At 41.4% G+C, this 22,796-nt stretch overlaps 3 protein-coding genes across 5 annotated transcripts in view; all 3 read right to left on the bottom strand.

The window, feature by feature from the left end:
* Window positions 1–1,623: 1,623 nt before the first annotated feature.
* Window positions 1,624–7,180, bottom strand: cdca7b (cell division cycle associated 7b). 2 transcript variants are annotated; one of them, XM_064983220.1, is made up of 11 exons: window positions 7,087–7,180; window positions 5,973–6,110; window positions 5,827–5,865; window positions 5,525–5,619; window positions 5,190–5,427; window positions 4,999–5,055; window positions 4,580–4,762; window positions 4,316–4,471; window positions 4,043–4,192; window positions 3,814–3,950; window positions 1,624–2,719 (listed from the first exon to the last, which is right to left on the bottom strand). In XM_064983220.1, the coding sequence occupies exons 1-11, from the start codon at window positions 7,102–7,104 to the stop codon at window positions 2,695–2,697; spliced, it is 1,236 nt and encodes a 411-aa protein (XP_064839292.1). In that variant the 5' UTR covers window positions 7,105–7,180; the 3' UTR covers window positions 1,624–2,694. The 2 variants fall into 2 exon arrangements, with proteins under 2 accessions (XP_064839292.1, XP_064839293.1); XM_064983221.1 differs by having other exon boundaries at window positions 4,580–4,759.
* A 1,057-nt stretch (window positions 7,181–8,237) lies between these two features.
* Window positions 8,238–10,653, bottom strand: LOC135551932 (general transcription factor II-I repeat domain-containing protein 2-like). The gene has a single exon (XM_064983219.1). It carries the CDS (start codon window positions 10,461–10,463, stop codon window positions 8,652–8,654), a length of 1,812 nt encoding a protein of 603 aa, XP_064839291.1. The 5' UTR covers window positions 10,464–10,653; the 3' UTR covers window positions 8,238–8,651.
* Window positions 10,654–11,928: 1,275 nt separating this feature from the next.
* LOC135551929 (rap guanine nucleotide exchange factor 5-like) overlaps window positions 11,929–22,796 on the bottom strand; it is a 69,337-nt gene continuing 58,469 nt past the window's right edge. For both annotated transcript variants that reach the window (XM_064983216.1, XM_064983217.1), the window contains exons 20-25: window positions 15,142–15,320; window positions 14,965–15,055; window positions 14,818–14,868; window positions 14,446–14,598; window positions 14,292–14,346; window positions 11,929–14,110 (exon numbers count right to left, since the gene is read on the bottom strand). In XM_064983216.1, coding sequence (XP_064839288.1) covers window positions 13,992–14,110; window positions 14,292–14,346; window positions 14,446–14,598; window positions 14,818–14,868; window positions 14,965–15,055; window positions 15,142–15,320 — 648 coding nt within the window. In that variant the 3' untranslated portion in view covers window positions 11,929–13,991. The remainder of the gene's footprint in view (window positions 14,111–14,291; window positions 14,347–14,445; window positions 14,599–14,817; window positions 14,869–14,964; window positions 15,056–15,141; window positions 15,321–22,796) is intronic.

Here is a 22,796-nt window from a genome sequence, read left to right as displayed (position 1 = left end):
TTCTCACCGTCGAATAAGGGACACTCGCTCTCTGTATATTATAAGGGATACTCTCTCGCTGCCTCTCTCCCTCCGTTTGTATATTTGTCTGTATATTATAAGGACCAGAGACTGGCCCTTATACTATACAGCAGGGCTGCCCAGCCCTCTTCCTGGAGATCTACTGTTCTGTAGGTTCAGTCCAACCCTAATTTAGCATATCTGATTCAGCTAGTCAAGGTCTTGTTGAGCAGCTAATTAGTAGAATCAGGTGTGTTAAATGAGGGTTGGACTGAAAACCCACAGGACTGTAGCTCTCTGGGAAGAGGGTTGGGCAGCCCTGCTATATAGAGACCAGACCTTATAATATAGAGAGACTATCCCATATAACAGACAGCCTCTCTGTCTACTGTATATTATACCGAACAAAAATAAACATGACATGTAAAGTGTTGGTTCCATGTTTCATGAGCTGAAATAAAAGATCCCCAAAATGTTCCATACACAAAGAAAGCTTATTTCTCTCAAATGTTGTGCACAAATTTGTTTACAACCCCGACAGTGAGCATTTCTCATTTGCCAAGATAATTCACCCACTTGAAACATGTGGCATATCAAGAAGCTGATTAAACAGCATGATCATTACACAGGTGCACCTTGTGGTTGGGACAATAAAAGGCCACTAAAATGTGCAGTTGTGTCACACAACACAATGACACAGATGTCTCAAGTTGAGGGAAAGTGCAATTGGAATCCTGACTGCAGGAATATCCACCAGATCGGTTGCCAGAGAATTGAATGTTAATTTCACTACCATAACCTGCCTCCAATGTTGTTTTAGGGAATTTGGCAGTACGTCCAACTGGCCTCACAACCACAGACCACGTGTAACCAAGCCAGCCCAGGACCTCCACATCCGGCTTCTTCACCTGCGTGATCTCTCGAGACCAGCCACCCGGACACCTGATGTAAGAGGATTATTTGTGTCTGTATTAAGGCCCCTTTGTGAGGAAAAACTAATTCTGATTGGCTGGGCCTGGCTCCCCAGTCAGTGAGCCTATGCGCTCCCAGGCCCACCCATGGCTGCACCCCTGCCCATTCATGTGAAATCCATAGATTAGGGCCCAATGAATGTATTTAAATTGATTTGATTCCCTTGTATGAACTGTCACTCAGTAAAACCGTTGAAATTAAGATGAATGCTCTGAATAGGAGCGTCTGCTAAATGACTAAAATGTAAAGTGGTCTCCACTGATCTACCAAAAGTTACACGCACACTCATCCACATTTTAACCCGACAGACAGGGAAGGCACCTGGTCGTTAGCCGTGGTCATGACCATCTCAGGACTCAACAATTGACCCCAAGCCCAATTTAGATTCTTCCCCTTTTCCCCTGAAATGTGTTCACTAACCCAAGCCTTTCCAACGATCTTCATGTAAAAACACCCCTCATCAATACCACTATTTTATGGCTATTTTTATAGTTGAATTTTAGAATTGCAGCTGGAGACAAGATAGCTGTGTCTTTTTGTGGGCGGTGCGCTCCTCCCACATATTCAGGACTCGGTCTGCGAGGGTTGAGGGGACAAAATCTACACACATTCCAAACTGCTACTACAGCCACTGTGACAGACACCAACTAGTAAACATTTGAACTTCAGTTCTTTATTTCATATTCAACTAACGTACAGTGTCCACTTTCAGAAGCAGTCTTAAAACTTAACTCCATATAGAAGGAAAAAAACATTAAAACAGTGTAGTAAACAGTACACTATACATCCCATAGGTCCAATTGTATTGGCTATGGTCTATAATCAAGGGATTGTGTTCGGTTCCTTTCAGTAAAAGGTAAACCATGTTTTACTACTAGGGATGCAGTGGTAAAATAGGTGTAAACTCAAACTATGCTAATTTAGCATAATAGTCGGTGCGTAAACATTATTCCCCAAATTAAAAAGGTATTGAATTTAACAGTGGTTGTCTGTACCCTCCGACACATCCAAGGTCTAATAAAAAGTTAAACTCCACTGCCTGACTGCTGTTGCATAAAAATATGATTTCAGAATTGGGCTGCCTGTGTAGTAAACACAGTCTTGGAACCACAGATATCCATCCAGACCGGTGTTGCTCAATCTTTTTAGTTGCAGGGATCCACAAGTTATGGTTTTCCTGGGTTATATTCAGTGGTGTACACCGTAGCAAAATATTTTGCAACAATAAATGGTAATTACATGTTCTTACTGGAAAATGTCAGGTACTACCTCCTGTTTCAAAACATTGTCTCCCTACTGAACATGACTGTGATTAAATAGGGTGTTAGAGGGACGTGGCAGACATTGAGGAACACTGTTCTAGACCATCTAGAGATTCAAAATGGACTCGAGTGAACTGTGGCAGTACTAAAGCAGAACAATTCTGTGTGTCAGTATGACCACGTCCTAATTATCTCTCCTTCTGCCCAAAGTGTGCACTTGTTCACTTCCATCCATTGATTTGTAGGGAAATGACTGGTATAAGAAATTTGGTGGAAACTCCCTTTAGCCCATGCCTCTGCAAATCCAATGCTTTGTGGGAAGTAGTGAAGAGTGTAAACTTCAGGAGAAAGGAGAGATTGAGACACACCCTCTGTCTGCTGGGACTCTCCCTCTGGGCCTCCAGGGTGTAATTGCCTGTCCTGACCAACAGGGGAGCTGTCTGCTTGTCTGGTCTTGTCTCTAGGCGCAAAGATCTTTTTGGATGCTGTGGGGAAAGAAAAGTAGACATTTTTTACTTAAAACAACATTTATTAGCTCAATCAAACACACAGCCAAATTAAACACACACATACACACACAACCTACCCAGTGGTAAAGTACTTAAATAAAAAATACTTTAAAGTACTACTTAATTAAGTAGTTTTGGGAGGGTAACCCCATTACATTCCTAAAGAAAATAATGTACTTTGTTTTTTTACTCCATACATTTTCACTGACACCCACAGTGGTGGAAAAAGTATCCAACTGTCATACTTGAGTAAAAAGTAAAGAACCTTAATAGAAAATGACTCCAGTAGAAGTGAAAGTCACCCAGTAAAATACTACTTGAGTAAAAGTATTTGGTTAAATATACATCTTAAACAAACCAGACAGCACCATTTTATTTACAGATAGCCAGATGCACACTCCAACATAATTCACAAAACATGTGGGTTTAGCAAGTCCGCCAGATAAGAGGCAGTAGGGAGGACCAGGGATGTTCTCTAGATACAGTAAGTGCATGAATTGAACCATTTTCCTGTCCTGCTAAGCATTCACAATGTAACAGGTAGCCTACTTAAAGAGTAGCCTTCTGTCAGGGAAAATGTATGGAGTAAAAAGTTCATTATTTTCTTTAGGAATGTAGCAAAGTAAAAGTTGTCCATAAAAACTCCATAAGTAGTACTTTCCAAGTATTAATTTTACACCACTGGATCCACCCAAAAGTACTCATTACACTTTGAATGCTTAGCAAGACAGGAAAATGGTCCAATTCACACACTTATCAAGAGAACATCCCTGGTCATCCCTACTGCCTCTAATCTGGAGGACTCACTAAACACAAATGCTTTTTTTGTACATGATGTCCAAGTGTTTGAGTGTGTCCCTGGCTACTCCAAAATAAAAAACACAAAAATCGTACCATCTGGTAAGGACTTTGACATTATTTATACTCTTACTTTTGATACTTAAGTATATTAAAAACCAAATACTTTGACTCAAGTAGTATTTTACTGGGTGACTTTCACTTGAGTCATTTTCTATCAGGACTTTTCCACAAGTATGAAAACTGGGTACTTTTTCCACCACTGCACCTACCTCTCCAGGTAATCTTGGACATTGCTGTGGCCCTTGTGTTGAGCCAAATGGACGAGTTGTCCTGTTGCACAACGTCCTTCTCTCCGTCGACACAGACTGCAGTTACAGATACCTCTACAAAGAGGACACTCCCAGTCCTCGAGAGAGAGAAAAACACATGGATTTAGTGATAAAACAATATTTTTGGTGTACTGATGGGGTCGAGGTCAAGGGCTGTGTGTGTACTAACTGGATCCAGCAGGGCAGAGCGTACGTCCTCTCCGTAGCGGTTCCTCAGACAGGGCCCACAAAACTGACCTTTGCCCCCTGAACATACTCCGCTACGACACACCGTCTTGGTGTCCAGAGTCTTCTGTCTACACTGATGACAAGTGCTGCCCTGGAACACACACACACACACACCAGTTCCATCTCTATCACAGGACAGATGGATAGACAGCAGAACTGAGCAGCTGATGAAAAGAGACAATTATAAAAGCCTTGCTGTGTGTGTGTCTCTTACGTGGTCCTTGTCCAGTATCTTGTCTTTGGCGCCTTCCGCCACGTTGTCCAGCTCTTCCTCTGTGATCTCATCGACTGATCTCACATGTATAATCTTCCTCCTCTTCCCGCTGCTGTCCCTCTTCTTCTTCCCACTTCTTCTCAGCTCATCATCCACCTGGCCACACACAGACACACATCATCATCAACCTGTTCAATCACAATGATCAAGAGTTACCTGTGTAAAGAATGTGTGTGTGAACAAGCATATGTAAGTCATGTGTACCTCCAGTAGTTTCCTGACACAGACAGTCCTCACAGATTTGTTGTTATGTGAGGGGGAGGTAGTCCGCTCCTCCACCCCAAACTTCTCTGGCGGTCTGGCCGCACGCAATGGGTTCCTCCTCTCGCCCCCTTCATGCACACCTCGTCTACGAGGGGTCGGCTTCTCACTCACACGCCTCTTCTTCTGGAACACAACACCCACAATGCCCCAGTGAGAACTACAACACCCAGAAGTCAGGAGTCACCTGAGAAAGTCTGCGTGTTTCAGGGGATCAGTTTGAAGAAGACGAGCTGCAGTGCTGCCTATCTTTGGGAAGCAAGGTGATTTACAGATTCCGCCAGTCCAATTGTGGTAAATTAATCTGAAACATGCACAATATGAACCAATTCCATTAGCCCTTGTCAAGTGTACTAACTCACCATGGTAGAGGGGGAGAGTTCAGCCATGTTGGTCAGGTCAGCAAACAGCTTGGCCAACTGAAGGACAACAATAACACGATGAGAAAACCCTTCTAATATACACAATAATAACAAGAGAGAAAGTAGATAGCAGGGTTGTATTCAGCAGTATAACCGACTACAGAACACAACCCTGGTCAGTGGTTATGTACCATGGCCTTGTTCTCCTGGATGTTCTTGGCTCGTTTATTTAGAACTGGAGACTCAACCTCCTCCTCTTTTTTTAGAGGCTGTTTCTGACCCCGTGTCACCATTCCACGGGACACCTGAGACACACCCCTTTTCAGACGCTCCTTTTCATTGGTTGTCCTCTTCGGAGTGGCGGTAGTGATTGGCTGGGGTTTCTTTGGTGCCTCCCCTTTCTTGGCAGAGAGTCTTTTGGTGGGAAACCTGAAGCAGAGTATTCAACTGTATTCAAAAAGCAGTGGATCATAGTGAATAGGGTGCCATTTGAGACACATACACAGTTGAACACTCGTACACTCACCTAAAGGCAACACAGAGACTCCTCCTTGTGTGTGTCTCTGGCTCCTCCCCCTCGGAGTAGAAACCTGTGTCTTCATCACTCTCCTCCGCTACGCACTGGAGCGACCGAAAACAGGAGAGAAGAGTCATGGTACAACCAAGCATCCCCATACACACATACCACTGGAGAGAACAGTAGAAAAGAGATGCCATGTTAGGTCTCAATACCATAGCCTTCATCCTGCTTCTGAACCCTCTGTTCTCTTCCTCACCAAAGCCCTCAAAACCCTCCCCCTCACTGTCTGAATGGCTGAACAGACTTACCAACTCTGCGGTCACAAACTTTGACCTGAAACGCACGACCTGAAAAGCGAGAGAGAAAGATGGATGGATTATTTCAATCGCTAACTGAAGCAGAATTAAGTAAACCAGGATTGTAGTGTGTGAGGTAAAGTTTGGCAGCGACTCACCGGCTTCCCAGAGTCCTCAGAGGCAAGGCTGTCCCTGCTGTCATCTGATTCGCTGTCACTAGGCACTGACATTGCAAAACCCAGGAAGTCCTCATCATCACTGGGACTTTCAAAGATGGCCGACAGGGCCCTGGGGGTCTGAAGGACAGACAACAGATTAAAGCCAAAGATAGTTGTATAACTAACTCTGCTATTTCCCCCTATTCATCTGTGTTAAAGCTACACTAATATATAATACTCTTTTCACACTGTCCTTTCAATGAAGTAGTCTATGGTGGAGATGTAACGGGTTCAGAAATGAGTCAAAGAGCTGGCCACTAACAAAAATGTAAAGAGACCAAATGCATTCATATTACACATCTCAAACTTGGCGGCAGGGTAGCCTTGTGGTTAGAGCGTTGGACTAGTAACCAGAAGGTTGTAAGTTCAAACCCCCGAGCTGACAAGGTACAAATCTGTCGTTCTGTCCCTGAACAGGCAGACTGACCCACTAGGCCGTCATTGAAAATAAATAAAAATTCTGAACTCACTTTCCTAGTTAAATAAAAGGTAAAAAATAAATACATATTAAAATACAGCACTGATTTCTATGATAGCATATATATATATAATAATAATTTGTGAAACGTTCCAACGGGAATCTGTTGCAAAAACGTCGTAAATAATAAGGCTGCCAACAAACAACGCATAGAGAGTTGTACAGTGGCAGAATAAAGATACAGGGTAGGGCGTGGACTATTTCACTACGTTTTTTACTCCCAACGTTTATTCCGAAAAATGTCTATCGTAACTCTGGTAGCCTATGGACAAACATTAAGAATAAGCTACGTGGTGAGTTGATGCCTATTCGGCAGCTAGTTAGCTAGGTAAATTGATGTTACTTTGTATGCAACCTTGTACTTTACGAAGTGTTTGGAACAGAAAAAAACTGTTGGACTGTACTGTAGGCTAAACAGCCCAGCGTAAAACCCCAAACCAGCAAGCAATGCAGATGCACAGTGGCTAGGAAAAACTCATTAGAAACCTAGAGGAAACAGGCTCTGAGGGGTGGCCAGTGCTCTTCTGGCTGTACCGTGTGGAGATATAAAAACTGCAACTGTTAAACCTCACTCACCTTTGATGATAACGGCATTTTAACTCGTTTGAGAGACGAATGTTCCTTCTCTCAAAGTTCACATGCAGTTCACACAACAGAGAATGAATGGTAAAAAAAACAAACACGAGTTCATGTACTTGTCTCTAAAGTCAGGTGTGCAGTCGAGTTTTGAATTTCGTTCAAATATGTTTTCAAACTTGATTTTGTGAGCTCTGATACTTTTCCTGTATGTAGAAATCGTTATACGACGGCCGTGAGAGTGAATTGATTTTTAATATCATTATTACAATGAGTTTCTGCTCGGAGTTACTCTCCTTCTCCCCCTGATACATAATGGAACAGCCCGAGTCCCGCCCTCTCCCCAGTTTCGCGGCAAAAAGACAATGTAGGTGTGGCAGAATCTCACTGTCCCGAGAAATGAGCTTTAAGGTTCTGTGCTTTAAAATCCAACTACTGTACTGCAGTGACTGCAACAACGAAGTAATAGCAAAGTTGCATCTGGAAACATTTGGCGCCTACATGTTTAGGATTTTCCTACATTAAGACAAAATTGAAAAAAATCTATGTTAAATCATACTGTGCATTCAGAAAGTATTCAGACCCCTTGACTTCGCCCCCACAATTTGCCTTGTTCTAAATTGATAACAAAAATAAATCTGCAATCTACACACAATACCCTACAATGACTAAGTGAAAACAGGTTTTTAGAAATGTTTGCATATTTATAAAAAATATAAAACAGAAATACCTCATTTACATGTACTTCCGGCGCCGACAGAGATGGCCGCCTCGCTTCGCGTTCCTAGGAAACTGCAGTTTTTTTTTTTTTTACGTGTTATTTCTTACATTAGTACCCCAGGTCATCTTAGGTTTCATTACATACAGTCGAGAAGAACTACTGAATATAAGATCAGTACGACCACAAGCATTTCGCTACACTCGCATTAACATCTGCTAACCATGTGTATGTGACAAATAAAATTTGATTTGATTTGATACATAACTATTCAGACCCTTTGCTATGAGACTCGAAATTGAGCTCATGTGCATCATGTTTCCATTGATTATCCTTGAGATGTTTCTACAACTTGATTGGAATCCACCTGTGGTAAATTCAATTGATTGGACATGATTTGGAAAGGTACACACCTGTCTATATAAGGCAGGGGTGTCAAACTCAAATACCCAGTGGGCCAAAATGTAAAACCTGAACAAAGTCACGGGCCAACATTGAACAAATTAACCTTTTAATATGGACCCAAACAAGTTTTGCTTTAACATTGAATATGGAACAAGCATCGCTTATTACCATACAATATATAATTTAATAGTGGAGACATGCAAAATCGAATTTCAAATGAAAAAACACATCAATGGCATTCATTTATTAAATAAATAAAATTTAAATAAAAATTGTATGCCTCTTTTCTATTTGCAGCCTTCTGATTTAAATACCAAAATAAACTTTTTCCACTGGCTAATAATTTTACAAATAAAATGATAATAAATCAATCAACCATTCAAGCCCATGCCTTGTAGCAAGAAAAAGTGCATAAAGAAAACGTTAATAATTGCACACTGGTCTAATCTGATGTGCCCAAGCCAGATACCTGGCATCTCTTCTTGGATGCTAGTTCATCAATGTCTGGGCTCAAGCTCTGAGCTGAAGAAATCCTCAGTATCGAGCGAAGATGTTCATCAGTCAGACGTCTCCTGTGAGTTGTTTTGGTCATCTTCATCGAGGAGAAAAGTTGCTCGCATAGATAAGTGCTGCCGAACATGGAGAGCATCTGAGCAGCTTGGGTGCGGAGCTGAGGCATTGTGTCAGGGATGAACCGTGGAAACTGTGCGGCGCCCACAGCATCATACTTTGACTTCAGCGTGTCGTTGCACTGGAGTTCAATCAGCTCCATTTGGATGTTGGTTGGTGCATTTTCCACATCAACTGTGAAGGGATTACTAAGCAGTTCAAACTTGCATTTCTGGGCATCGAAGTCGGCAAATCGCCGGCTAAACTCAGCGGCGAGAACACTGAGTTTTTCAGCAAACTGTGCGCATGGGAACACGGCGGTAGAGATCTGCGCTTTTATGGATTGGCAGCAGGGAAAATGGCAAGGGTTTCCTTGCAGCATCTGATTCTCCCACAGGCACAGTTTAGTTTTGAAGGCCCTCACTGCAGTGTACATGTCTGTGATGATGCGCCCCCGCCCCTGAAGCTGCAGGTTCAGCGCATCGAGATGGCTCGAGATGTCACAGAGAAAGGCCAGCTCACACAGGAACTTTTGCTCCCGGAGCTCTGCTGTATCCTTCCCTTTGGTTTCCAGGAATTTACATATTTCCTCACGCAGCTCGAAACATCTGTTCAGTACTTTTCCTCTGCTTAGCCATCTCACCTCTGTGTGATACGGCACGTCTGCGTATTCCGAACCAAACTCCTCCAGAAAAGATTTAAACTGGCGGTGATTTAGACCTTTGGCTCTTATAAAGTTAACTACCTGTGTTACTGTGGTCATAACATGTTCCATCTTTAGGGCTTTGGCACACAGTGCTTCCTGATGTATGATGCAGTGGTAAACAGTTAGCTCACCTGCACAGTTCTCTTCCCGCATCTTCTCCCGAACCATGCCCACCAGTCCACTCTTTTTACCGCACATCGCTGGCGCACCATCTGTCGTTAATCCAACGAGTTTATCCCACGGCAGCTTTATTTCAGTTACACATTTGGAAACCTCCTCAAAGATTTCCTTTCCTGTGGTTGTGCCATGCATTGATTTGAATCCTAATAGCTCCTCCGTAACACACAGATTTGAGTCCACTCCACGGATGAAGACTGACAGCTGAGCAGTATCAGATGCGTCGCAGCTCTCATCCACAGCGAGGGAGAACGCAACAAAATCTTTTCCCTTTTCCATCAGCTGGTCATACAGATTGGTGGCAAGATCACATGTGCGATCAGCTACTGTGTTCCTGCTCAGGCTCACGTTTGAAAATGCTTGTTTTTTCTCTGGGCATACGAGGTCACAAACCTTCATCATGCACTTTTTCATGAACTCTCCCTCATTAAAGGGCCGGGCTGATTTTGCGATCTCTGCTGCCACTATATAACTAGCCTTTACAGCAGCCTCGCTTTGTGATGTGGCTTTTTTAAACATATTCTGTTGTGAAACCAAGCTTCTTTTCATCTCCTCTACTTTCTGGCTCCTTTGAGTCATGTCCAGGTCCTTGTATTTGTCATGGTGTTTCGTTTCATAGTGTCGTCTAATGTTGTACTCCTTACTTACAGCCACGTTGACTCCACAAACAAGACAAACAGGTTTGTCTTTTACATATGTAAACAGATATTCTGCCTCCCACTTGTCCAGAAAGCTAGTGTTTTCTGCCTTTCTTTTCGCCATTTTTGGAAAGGGTTAGCTCGCTGACAGTTGTAGCGTCTATGTTGCTATGACTACTGTCACAGAGGAGAGAGCGTTTCTGGGTCCTGTCCTGATTGGCGCGCGAAAACAGCAGAGCATTATGGGATTCGTAGTATTAGTGGTGAATGCGCTGTATAATACCGGCGGGCCAGCTCTAGTAGTAATTTGGTATTGTCTCGCGGGCCAAATTTGGCCCACGGGCCAGAGTTTGACACCCATGATATAAGGTCTCACAGTTTACAGTGCATGTCAGAGCAAAAACCAAGCCATGAGGTCAAAGGAATTGTCCGTAGAGCTCCGAGACAGAATTGTGTCGAGGCACAGATCTGGGGAAGGGTACCAAAAAAATGTCTGCAGCATTGAAGGTCCCCAAGAACGCAGTGGCCTCCATCATTCTTAAATATAAGAAGTTTGGAACCACCAAGACTCTTCCTAGAGCTGGCCACACGGCCAAACTGAGCAATTGGGGTAGAAGGGCCTTGCTCAGGGAGGTGACCAAGAACCCGATAGTCACTCTGGCAGAGCTCCACAGTTCCTCTGTGGAGATGGGAGGACCTTCCAGAAGGACAACCATCTCTGCAGTACTCCACCAATCAGGCCTTTATGGTAAAGTGACCAGACGGAAGCCACTCCTCAGTAAAAGGCACACAACAACCCGCTTTGAGTTTGCCAAAAGGCACCCAAAGGACTCTCAGACCATGAGAAACAAGATTCTCTGGTCTGATGAAACCAAGATTGGCCTGAATGCCAAGTGTCATGTCTGGAGGAGACTTGGCACCATGCCTACGGCGGTGAAGCATAGTGGTGGCAGCATCATGCTGTGGGGATGTTTTTCAGCAGCAGGGACTGGGAGACTGGTCAGGATCGAGGAAAAGATGAACAAAGTAAAATACAGAGAGATCCTTGATGAAAACCTGCTCCACAGTGCTCAGGACCTCAGAGTGGGGCAAAGGTTCACCTTCCAACAGGACAACAACCCTAAGCACACCTCTAAGTCAACGCAATGTCCTTGAGTGGCCCAGCCAGAGCCTGGACTTAAACCCGATCAAGCATCTCTGGAGATACCTGAAAATAGCTGTGCAGTGACGCTCCCCATCATCCATCCTGACAGAGCTTGAGAGGATCTGCAGAGAAGAATGGGAGAAACTCCCCAAATACAGGTATGTCAAACTTGTAGCGTCATACCCAAGAAGACTAGAGGTGGTAATCGCTGCTAAAGTGGCTTCAACAAAGTACTGATTAAAGGGTCTGAATACTTATGTAAATTTGCTATTTAAAAAAAAATATTTTTATACATTAGCAAAAATGTCTAAAAACCTGTTTGGGCTTTGTCATTATGTGTACATTGATGAGGGGTAAAACATTTTTTAATCCATTTTAGAACAAGGGGTCTGAATTATTTCCAAATGTACTGTATCTGCTTCAACAAATATGTATGATATCATGATGATGGTATTATTGCCTTTATTATATATATATTTTAAATTCCATAGCCTATTACACATTCTGAATGGCCCAGCCCCTGCAGAAGCTGTACTCTCCCTTCTCCACACCCACCACCACCAATTAGCCCGCTGAGCTCAAGACTTGTCTTCCACTGAAATAAATGACAGGGTTTGTAATGTATACACAGGGAGGCAGTGGTGATGTCACCTCACGCTTAATGAGAAGTGAAAATGAGAAACAGCTGTTTTATTTTATTATTTTCTGTCCTCTCTTCTATCATTTCTCTCCTACTCCTCCATCCTCTCGTCCTCCTCTCTGATAATATTCAGAGACAGTGACCATCGACACAATTGTTTATTATGACATAAAAGCTATAATTTATTCATACATAATCTCCAGTAAAACTTTGACGTAGTAAACCTCTCTTTGCAGTTAGGGACGGGGAACATACTGCTCTGCCCTTTCCTTTCTCCCGCTGTGTATGAAGACATCATATTGTGGAATGTAGGCCTACCTTTTAAAACAGATAAATAATAACATCTCAAACATCATAATAACATTATGCATATTTACAAATCAACAATATTACAGTGGTATCAAGCCTTAGAGCAAATCTGAAATGGCACACTATTCCCTGGCTTATATAGTGCACTAATTTTAGCCAGAGCTCCCTATTCCCTATATAGTGCACTACGTTTGACTAGGGCCACATAGCTCTGGTCAAAAGTAATGCACTATATAGGAAATAGGATGCAATTTGGGACACACTCTTAGTGTCATCTTGCATTGTGATCTGGTGGGGTTGTCACGTCATGCAAACAACAACATTCTTTAAAACAGAACTTTACATCATCATGGCAAGAAAACAACAACACCCCTCCGTCTCTTCTTCATTCATCTTTTTTCTCTTCCCCCCCCATTTTGAAATTACATAGGACAGTAACAATCACTGGACCAACTCCACTCCCTAGTCTCCTGTTTTAAACATTCCAGCATTTCAGCTCAACCAGCAAACCTTTTTGGACACAATTCAATGTATTTACACATATGTCCTGCAAATCTTTACTGAGGTCTGTCTTTATACAGCTCCGGTGTGATATGGCACACAGGACTGTCACATTCTTAGAGAAATATAAATAAACAAAATATTACAATAAATAGTTATATAGCACTACTGCCCTGCTTCTACACACCTGAGCACTGTGCATCTGATGTACTTGATCAGTCAGTGTGAATACCACAGGCCTTAACAGTGATGTACTTGATCAGTCAGTGTGAATACACCAGGCCTTAACAGTGATGTACTTGATCAGTGTTGAATACTTTGACTGGGTTTGAACCAAGGCAATGTTGCTTAGTGAAATCTGTGTGTAACAGGCATTGAAACAGCTCTTCAGTCAGTAAAAGTGTAATAATCTCTATAATACCGTGGTATTAACGCCCAATAACAATGTGTAATAGGTAGGACCTTTATGTTGTGGTATGACAGGAGCAGAAATGATGAGGGCTTTGTGGTTTCTACAGATACAAATAAAAAGGGATGTGTGTAATCTGTATATGGCATCTCTCCCCCATCCGGACATTTGGCACTGTCATCCAGAGTCATATCTCACCATGTGGCCTGAACACATACAGTATACATCTGCTGTACGTCTACTGCATGATTTCCAGTCATATACTAACAGTTACTATCTACAGTCTTTTGACTGTTTCCCTACTGAGGATCATTAATATACAATGACACTAACTGTTAACTTAAGACCAGAAACACAATCTCAGTAACTGTACAAACTCCTCTGGAGAGTAGCTTAAAAACAGTATTAATGACAGAACAATAAAGAATGGCCGTCTGTCTTCTCCTTGGTCTTTGTCGTCCGTCAAAGTTTGACCTTCATAGAAAAACAGTCTGAATCAGGTTGACAGATATACATTTTCAGTCTGAACGCCGTCTCAGTGTGCAGCTCTGTGGTTGGCTGGCTGAATCAGGATGCTGAACTGTGATTGGCTAAGAGCTGGTGGCTTGCATGGCACCTTCAACACAAAGTGTATTTTCTGTGTGTGTGTTCAGGCGCGAGGCTCCAGCTTGTGTGACAGTTGGAACAGTGTCTGTTGATTGTCGATGATGTGGAGGTAGTGAACGCTCGCCCTGACCTCTGCACTGTCGCTCCCCACCACCTCGTTACCTAGGAGAGAGACAGATACACGCGCACACACAAAAACACTGAAGCTGTATGACTTCACCAGCAGAGACTGAACAGAACAACATTACAGAAACACAGGCACAGACAGACAGACAGACAGAGAGATACAGACAGAAAGAGAGACAGAAAGAGAGCCAGACAGAAACAGACAGAGACAACATACCGAGTTGGTCGCTTTGGCAGTGGCGAATCAGACGCACTGTGTCGGCGATCATGTGCTGAGGGGGCGGGGCATAGAAGAGAGTCAGTCACCATGATAACGGTTATTAAACAAAGAGACAAACGTTCACACACACAACAGACATGTCATGACTCACCAGTTTCTGGAAGTTGACCAGGTTGTCCTGAAAGGTTTTGTTTCCCTCGTGGATAAAGGTGATGTCTTTCAACAGCAGGGGCATAAAGGGGATCTTAGGAGGCTTCATCTTCTTGAAGGCATCTCTGTAGGCCTTATGGTTCAGAGATGGGTCCTGGAGAGACAACGAGGAGAGGTTAGGAGTCAGGGTAAGGTTAGTGGTTAGAGGTCAGAGGTCAGAGGTTGGGCTTAGGGTCAAGTGGATGTGAACCTAGAGACTGATATACCAATAGTCTCAGAATATTTTGTTCCTTAATTCATGACCTTCTCCTAACTATTTTCCACCAGCCTATCAAGACAAATATTACTTTAAACCAATGATAAGGAGTCTTACTGTAATCAGCTCCAGTTCAGAGAAGATCTTCTTGAATTTCCCCGGAACTTTCTGAAAGTAAACGTATGGAACAGATACACACCATCAGAGTACACACACACACACACACACACACACACACACACACACACACACACACACACTTACCTCCCAGGTTATGTTGAGTCTGCTGACGGCTGCTGTGTTGAGTCCCATGATGATGGCAAATGCTGAGTTCAGATTCCTTTGGGCCTTACAGCTACATAACACAAAACAAGGATTAGTTGTGTGTGTGTCCCCATGTGTTTGTGTGTTTGATTGTCTAAAGTGTGTGTGTTCTCTTACTGCGCTGCAATCTTGATGAACTTCTTGAGCAGCTGGACTCGTTTGTTGAGTGACACACACATCAGGACCTCAGACATGACCCACTGCTGGACCTCGTTGCAGCGCTGCAGCAATACAGATAGCCCCTCCCGGTGGCTGCCTCCTGTACTACAGCTCATTGTAGAATACACCAACTCCTGCTGCAGGGGGGAAAAGACAGAGAGTTGAGTGTGTATGTGTTGGAGGAAATTATAGTTGAAATGATTAATTATGTATACATTTTTATTAGAACCATTAAGTTAATACTATTATGTTATGAAATGTATGGGTTTTTGGTTAAACTAGGACCAAAAATGTAGGTAAAACAAATTAATTGTCTGTACCTTGCGGGTTTAACCTGTCTGGCCCACCCGGGACGCAACCGCACCCCCTGCCAACAATAAATGCAAATGCGCTATGCCAAATGCTAATAGGACTCGTTAAAACTCAAACGTTCATTAAAATTCACATGCAGGGTAGTCAATTCAAGCTACACTCGTTGTGAATCTAGCCAACGAGTCAGATTTGTAAAATGCTTTTCGGCAAAAGCAAGAGTAGCTATTATCTGATAGCAGGCAACACGCCAAAATACCAGAAGGGGACGTAAACAAAGGAATTAGCGTAGCCGGCGCTACACAAAACGCAGAAATAAAATATAAAACATTCATTACCTTTGACGAGATTCTTTGTTGGCACTCCTATATGTCCCATAAACATCACAATTGGGTCTTTTTTTTCGATTAAATCGGTCCTTGTGTACCCAAAGTGCCAATTTATGAAGACCGTCAGATCCAGTAAAAACACATTTTTTAAACGCGACGTTATTTATTTAAATTAAAAAAGTTGCCTATAAACTTTGACAAAACACTTCAAACTACTTCTGTAATCCAACTTTAGGTATTACTAAACGTTAATAAACGATAAAATTGATCACAGAGCGATCTGTATTCAATAGGCACAAGTTTGGGAAACGTAGTCAACTTCTCCGGTTCCATTGTTTACAGCTGTGGACTTGACAACCGGATGTGGCTATTACTCAGATGACCAACGATTTAGTTGAATCGAAATCACAACACGGGCGACATCGTGTGGAAGCTATAGGAACTGTATCCTCAGCCTTAAGTATTTTTCCTTCCAATAGACAATACATGGACTGGCGGATTGATTTTTTCTCCGTCGATTTAGTGACCAGGTTTTCTGCCGATTTTGACCACGGAACTCGTTCTGTTATAGTCACAGACACCATTGAACCAGTTCTAGAAACTTCAGAGTGTTTTCTATGCACACATACTAATCATATGCATATACTATATTCCTGGCACGAGTAGCAGGACGTTGAAATGTTGCGCGATTTTTAACAGAATGTTGAAAAAAGTAGGCCGATCTCTAAGAGGATTTATTAAGGGAGAAGGAGGCTATATCTTTTCAGACAGATAAGAATGTTCTTTGATGTTCCATTAGTGGAGGAGAGTGTCTTTTAGACAGATTGGAATGTTTGCTTTATGAGGGGAGTAGGAGACAATCTCCAGACCTGAAGACACTGCGCTATTGTGTGGATCGGAGAGAGTGTGAGAAACTGATGATGTCATTTTTATCTTCTCTCTTTAAATGTAATGTTCTTTGTATTTTGGGTGAGTACTCTCTTGAATTAAACGCTGTTACCTGACTTTTAAGACCGGGGCTCTGTCCATTCTTATAAAAATATTGGGTCTTACAATCCCATAGAATGCATTGACAGAGTAATTAATTCTGATTGGGAAATAATAGAGGAATTTAGAATTCCTCTAACAATTGGTCCTTCGATCCCGGATCTAAATAGCCCTCCCTGTTATCCGGAGGTAGTACGCCGAAAATCGCGCACGGACTCGTTACTAAAAAAAAAGACCTGGCCTCCGAATTGAGGTTAAAATACAGGCCTGCGTATTACCACAGATTACAGGAAAGGTGACAGATTCAAACGAACAGTGCTTTTCCCAGTCGGCAGCAGGTCAGTAGCCTTTATTCTCGATTCTGGGGGGATTTGAGTTCTTTGATTGATGTTCTAAAATTTTCAGAATTTATCAATAAGGGGAGCTTTGCTATTCTTGCAGGGTTTTGTATAACCAATATACACTGGGTTTTGTATAACCAATATACACTGAAGCAGGTACGAAAATAACCTGTGGTAATGTGCACTACCGTAAATAAAATAAACTTAATCATGAGAGGCACACCCGCCCGAGATTAAGACGGGATGTTAAATAGGTATTGGGGGATAGGACGGTGATCTTGTACAAATACTGGGCGTGGGGAGACAGCAAGGGAATGCGCAAGATAACTGGATTGGTCATTTGAATTGTGGCTGTATTGATCATCGTTCCGATTCAATTAATACTACTGAAATATCCAAATAAGGAGGAGAGGGAACCTAAATCTAAAGAAATAGGGATAAAAGACAAATCTATAGACAGGAAAGTTCCATGCGAGAGGGAAGTCTAACAATTAGTGGCGTGAGATAACGATTATTAGCATTCTTTAAAAGCCCTCTGACACAACCGGAAAATAAGATATATTAATTAAGGATTTACAAACCCTGGGCTTATAGTTGTAAAGTAAGACCTAATATCTGATTCAAAAGTCAAAGCTATTGATAAGATTTCCATAAAAGAGACACACCTATAGTCAGACAGAAAAGCACTAAAAGTAATTAAGTAACGGTAAATTGCTAATTCGTAGAAAGACACGCACATAGAATTTAAAATTAAATATAGTAAGGCATAGATAAGTGATTAAATACCATAGCTACCAGTAACGGTAAGGATTAAGAATGGGTGGAAATGCCTCAAAAGAAGCCCCGGAACTAACGGGAGACGAGCGTTATATGGAACAGAAAGACAAGAGAAACATCGATTTCGGTCTAAGATGGAGAATGAAATACGATTTTGATGGCCGTCTAAATGTAGAAAAGCTGGAATCCCTTATAAAACAGATACATAAGGAATGTGGAAATAATGTGAAAAAGCAGAATAAACAGGGGTTATACACAGCCGGAGTTTGGCTTTCGGAAGCAAAAAAGAGAATTGGACGCGCAGGGAAAAAGGTTAAATCTGACAAGACTCGAGAGGCGCTGCCCTCCGCTCCCGCAGATGAAAAAGTTAACCAATTGGGTGGGCGTGAGGGTAACAAACTATATCTTCCTCAATTATACCAACAATACAGAGATAATCCAGTTGACGAAATAGTGGTTATAAGAATACGGCTGCAGGAGTTACCTGTGCAATTACCACCCAAGTATGTGGATCCCGCTGAAGCCGAGGGAGATATAATGGAGTTAGAGAAGGGAATAAAGTCGAGAAAAGTGGATAAGGTGAGTCAAAAGAAAAATACAAGATGTTTTAATTGTAACGAAATTGGACATTTCGCCCGGGAGTGTAACACTCCCTGCAAAAGACGTCACCACCAATATTGTAATTTAACTGAGGGGAAGGTCAGAGGCGACAATCGGGTAAAGAAAAATAAGGGACAGATACAAAGAGAGCGAGATTAATGAGAATCCTAACTGAGGGAAAACTTTGGGCGTTTAAATTAGGGCTGTTTTCTGTTGTCCAGATGCCGGAGTAACAAATACAGATAACTGTAAAATGGGTCTATTTGCGGAGAATCTCAGTCAGTTTAATTTAACCATTGGTGGTATAGTGGTGAGCGTAGCAGTCTTACGAACTACAGTCCAGGGTTCGGTTCCCAGCCGAGGCGTTAACTTAAAAAGAAAATATATATATATATCTGAATTTTTGGTATTGGTATAAGATATAAACTGAACGTTTTAAATGGTTTGTTTGGTTCAAATTGAAAGACTAATTCATTCAACTTAAAATAAGAACGAAGCGAATTTTGATGCAAGACGATGTCTGTTCACTAAATGATCTGTTGGGAATAATATATTGGGAATAGAGTCGTAATTAAAATGTTAAATCAAAGACGGGACAGTAACTTAAGTCAAATGAATTCTGAATAATAACGGAGAAACAATTACGATAGATCTGTGCCCATCGAAATGTTCTTATAAAATTAGTGAATTGGGAGGTGAGAGATGTTGATTAATGTTGTAAACTATAATTCAGGATTCAACAGATGCGATAAATTAGGTTTGGTTTATCGAACCCGAAATACTGTTGCTGCAGACAGCCAACAATTATTTACAATTCATTGAAAATCGTTGCGAATTGAGTCGAGGTTGAGCGCTTGTTGATGATCACTCGCGAGGCACTTTTGTCGCCATGGACTGGGGGTAACGGAGAAAATTGTTTGTGTCTTTTAGAAGGAAAATGCGTGCATTATTGTTTTGAGTCACGTTTCAGAAGGTGATAAAAAAAAGTCCATATACCTACTTGTTTGGTTCCTATAAGACTGGTTATTCTAGGAGTTGATTTAACTGAATTAAGCATTTGTTCTGGTGTGTTTAAGTAGGATTCTTCATACCGGGACGGATGGAAGTTATCTAAAATATGTGAGTTGAAGGAGCCAAGGGGAAAATATGTTTACATTTTTATTAAATATCTGGGATTAAATTACGGATTTCTTACACTGAGAAATGTACGACATTTGCGGCAGAGGGAAAAAGTAATACATTGGATAATAATGTTATCGGGTAAATTGTATCTAAGGATAGCATGTTCATTTAAGTAATCATATACATTGACATTGTTTAAAACTTATGATTAATGATTTGAGTTAAAGGGGAATTATCATTAGGTTTAGTTTATAGTTCACTTTTGAGGTTCTGAATCGAAGTAGCATAGTGAATGCTAGTTAGGAGTGTTGTGTTCTTCTGGGAAAATTGATGTTTAGGTGTCTCAATTTTGGATGTTTCCTGGGATTATAATCTTGGGGAGAATGAGGCCATAAATGACCAAATTGAAAAAAGGCCGGGAAGTTTTGATTAATCATTAAGGTTTGCAAATATATACACATAAAACATTTGTTAGGACTATTTGTTTTAGTGCAAAGGTATTTTAAAGAGGCATGCTCACATATGGAACTTTATGAGTTTTTATTTTATGAGTTTTAATTACACAAGTGAATTGATTGATGGTAAGGACAAAGGGTTATTTAATATATCTAATGTAGTATGGAACATTACTAAACAAGGGTGGAATGACCTATTGACCTTATCGTGACTATCTTTTGAGGTCTGATCAGCCTCAGGGGAGAGTAATTTGTATAATGAATGTGGTCATATTGAGTTACTAGTTTTAAGGTAAATTCATTATAATGGAGTTTTGGTTAGGGGTTTAGTATTATTGTTTGAATCACTGAAGAGAAAGTGTTTCAGGATTCTGATTTACAATATTAACTATGAAGTTTTTGAATGGGCTATTATTGATTTGGTATTGCAACAGAGGGAAAAAAATCATATTTATCATTGAGAATAGGGGAAGATAAGATACATTGAGGTTTGGATAGGAGATGTATTAAGCCAATGGGGCAGGGAATTACATAGAAAAATAAGTTTCAGTTCTTAGGGGTGATAAATTACTGTAGATAAGGTATTCCACACTTGGCAACATATATTACTTTGTTTGATTATTAGGAGTTAAAAAAAAAATAGTATTACATTTAACAGGAATATAGGACATCTGTGATGATTTAGGATTAAGACTTTAGAGATTGCCACTCATAGACATGTTTTTTCTAAAATCAATGATTTTAGATAAAGTCAAACAGTTAGAAGCTTAGTGGTGTTTGAGAGATATGAGAGAAAGGGGTTACGGTTTAAATTGGTAAATATATGTATTTAGGAAAAGTATATGAGTAGCACAGATACTTCTTAAAAGTAGATAAGAAACTTGACAGGAAATTGGTACAGGATTGACAGGAATGGACGCCCAAGGGAGAATTGGACATGTGGAAAATTAAAGGGGCTCCTACATGATGATGTCAGACATAAGGATAATTTACTAATCTTACGTAAGTCATTGTTTAAGAGTAGGCAAGGTTGTTACCTGGGCAGTGCCAGGTAACAAAGGGGGGGATGGGTAAATTGTGTTCTAGGATAGGATGTGACCTACGGGATAATTAACTGATAATAAATAAATAAATGTTTTATTAGCTAACAAGTAGGTATATGGGAAAGATAGAACAAATGAGAAACTGTTTGTTAACCAAACCTGTATGTCCAAGATTTTATGCACTACAGGTGAATTACAGGTGAAGTCACTCAATCCAGTCCCTGAGGCCTGTTGGGGGGACCATACCAAGGACTTCTGGTGACAGCAAGCAGAAAGAACTACTCGGATTCATATCACACTGCGGGAGGGTAAGGCACATTGGCACTGTAGAACAATAACAGAGTTCGAGAGGAGAACTGGAATTAACAGAATTCTGGGGGCCATCTCTCGAATGAAAAATACCTTACCTGTCCTTTCCTCACTGTTCTCTTTCATAGAAGTGAAAATGTGTCTGACTCTTGCTAATGATGTGTTTTCTGGAAGAGGGTGGGCTTTATAGATGAGCTGTCCATCCTATGCTGTATGGTTGGAGATCTTATTGCTGCACCAATGACCCCGAGAAGGCCAGAGGGTAATATTGACATAGTTAAACAAGGAGAAATTAGTATTAACCAAGCATAAGAGATCACTTAATCTGGATAAACAGGAAGTGTGAGTAGGATAGGGAGGGATGTCTCAGTGGAGTTCTATGTAGACCAAGTGGTGTCTCTGACTCCTTGGCAGTTCAGGACTAAGAGTAGCTATGGAAGACATCTATGCAAGTCTCTGTGTAGTTCATGGAAACATGTTATAGCTCACATCAAGTGAGAAGGCTACATAAATCTACATACCCAGCATGGAAGGAGATGGAGTGTAGTGAAAGTAAGGGTTTCAGTTGATAACCTTGTGCATTCCAGGTAGAAAAAGTTAGAGCAGCTGATTGCTCTATAGTCAGCAGAATACAAGCAGAGTCCCTGACAAAGCAGATACTGACTGTGTAGTTGTCCAGAGCGAAGAGCCGGTGTGGATAGTTCAGAAATGGAATTATTCACCTAAGGGGAACAGCCTGTATGGTAAAGCTATTCATGGAAACAGGAAAGCCAGATAATAAGTTGTATGGATTTGCACACTTTATATTCACATGTTCCTCTGAAATCTGAGCTTCCTCCTTTCACAGAGGCAACGGGAGACTGTTTATTGTTTGATTCAGTATAGTACTCCTGAGAAATATGTGGGGCAAAATCAGTACTGCAATAGGACAGATAATGTTACTTCTGATGCGACCAATGAGTGATTTGGCAGGCTGGTTGAGATCTGGGGATTTCAGTAAGATAAGGAGGCCCAGGGCTCACATCTGTGATATGGGCTACTCTTACCTGTGTGACTGTGTTAGTTTTGTACGGACGTGGTTGATTGCGTGTATGAAAGTTATTATTTCCAGGACTCTGGAGAAATCGATGACACTTCAGATGGAGCTAAATGGACCAATCCTAAGCTCTGACCAGTGCAATACAAAATACATGGCTTGGACGTAATCGAAGAATCCGGATCCTTTCACTCGCGAGGAGACCATATTTGATGTTTAGGAAATTTAGATGTTTTCTTGTTTCAATGTATAGACTGTTTTTTCATGAGGAAAAAAATCCTGATAAGTAGAATTAAGATTCTGAT

Source organism: Oncorhynchus masou, chromosome 13, assembly GCF_036934945.1.
Source record: "Oncorhynchus masou masou isolate Uvic2021 chromosome 13, UVic_Omas_1.1, whole genome shotgun sequence".
Classification (NCBI taxonomy): domain Eukaryota; kingdom Metazoa; phylum Chordata; class Actinopteri; order Salmoniformes; family Salmonidae; genus Oncorhynchus; species Oncorhynchus masou.
Note: the sequence above shows the minus strand (reverse complement) of the source record. Positions and strands in the feature narration are given on the sequence as shown.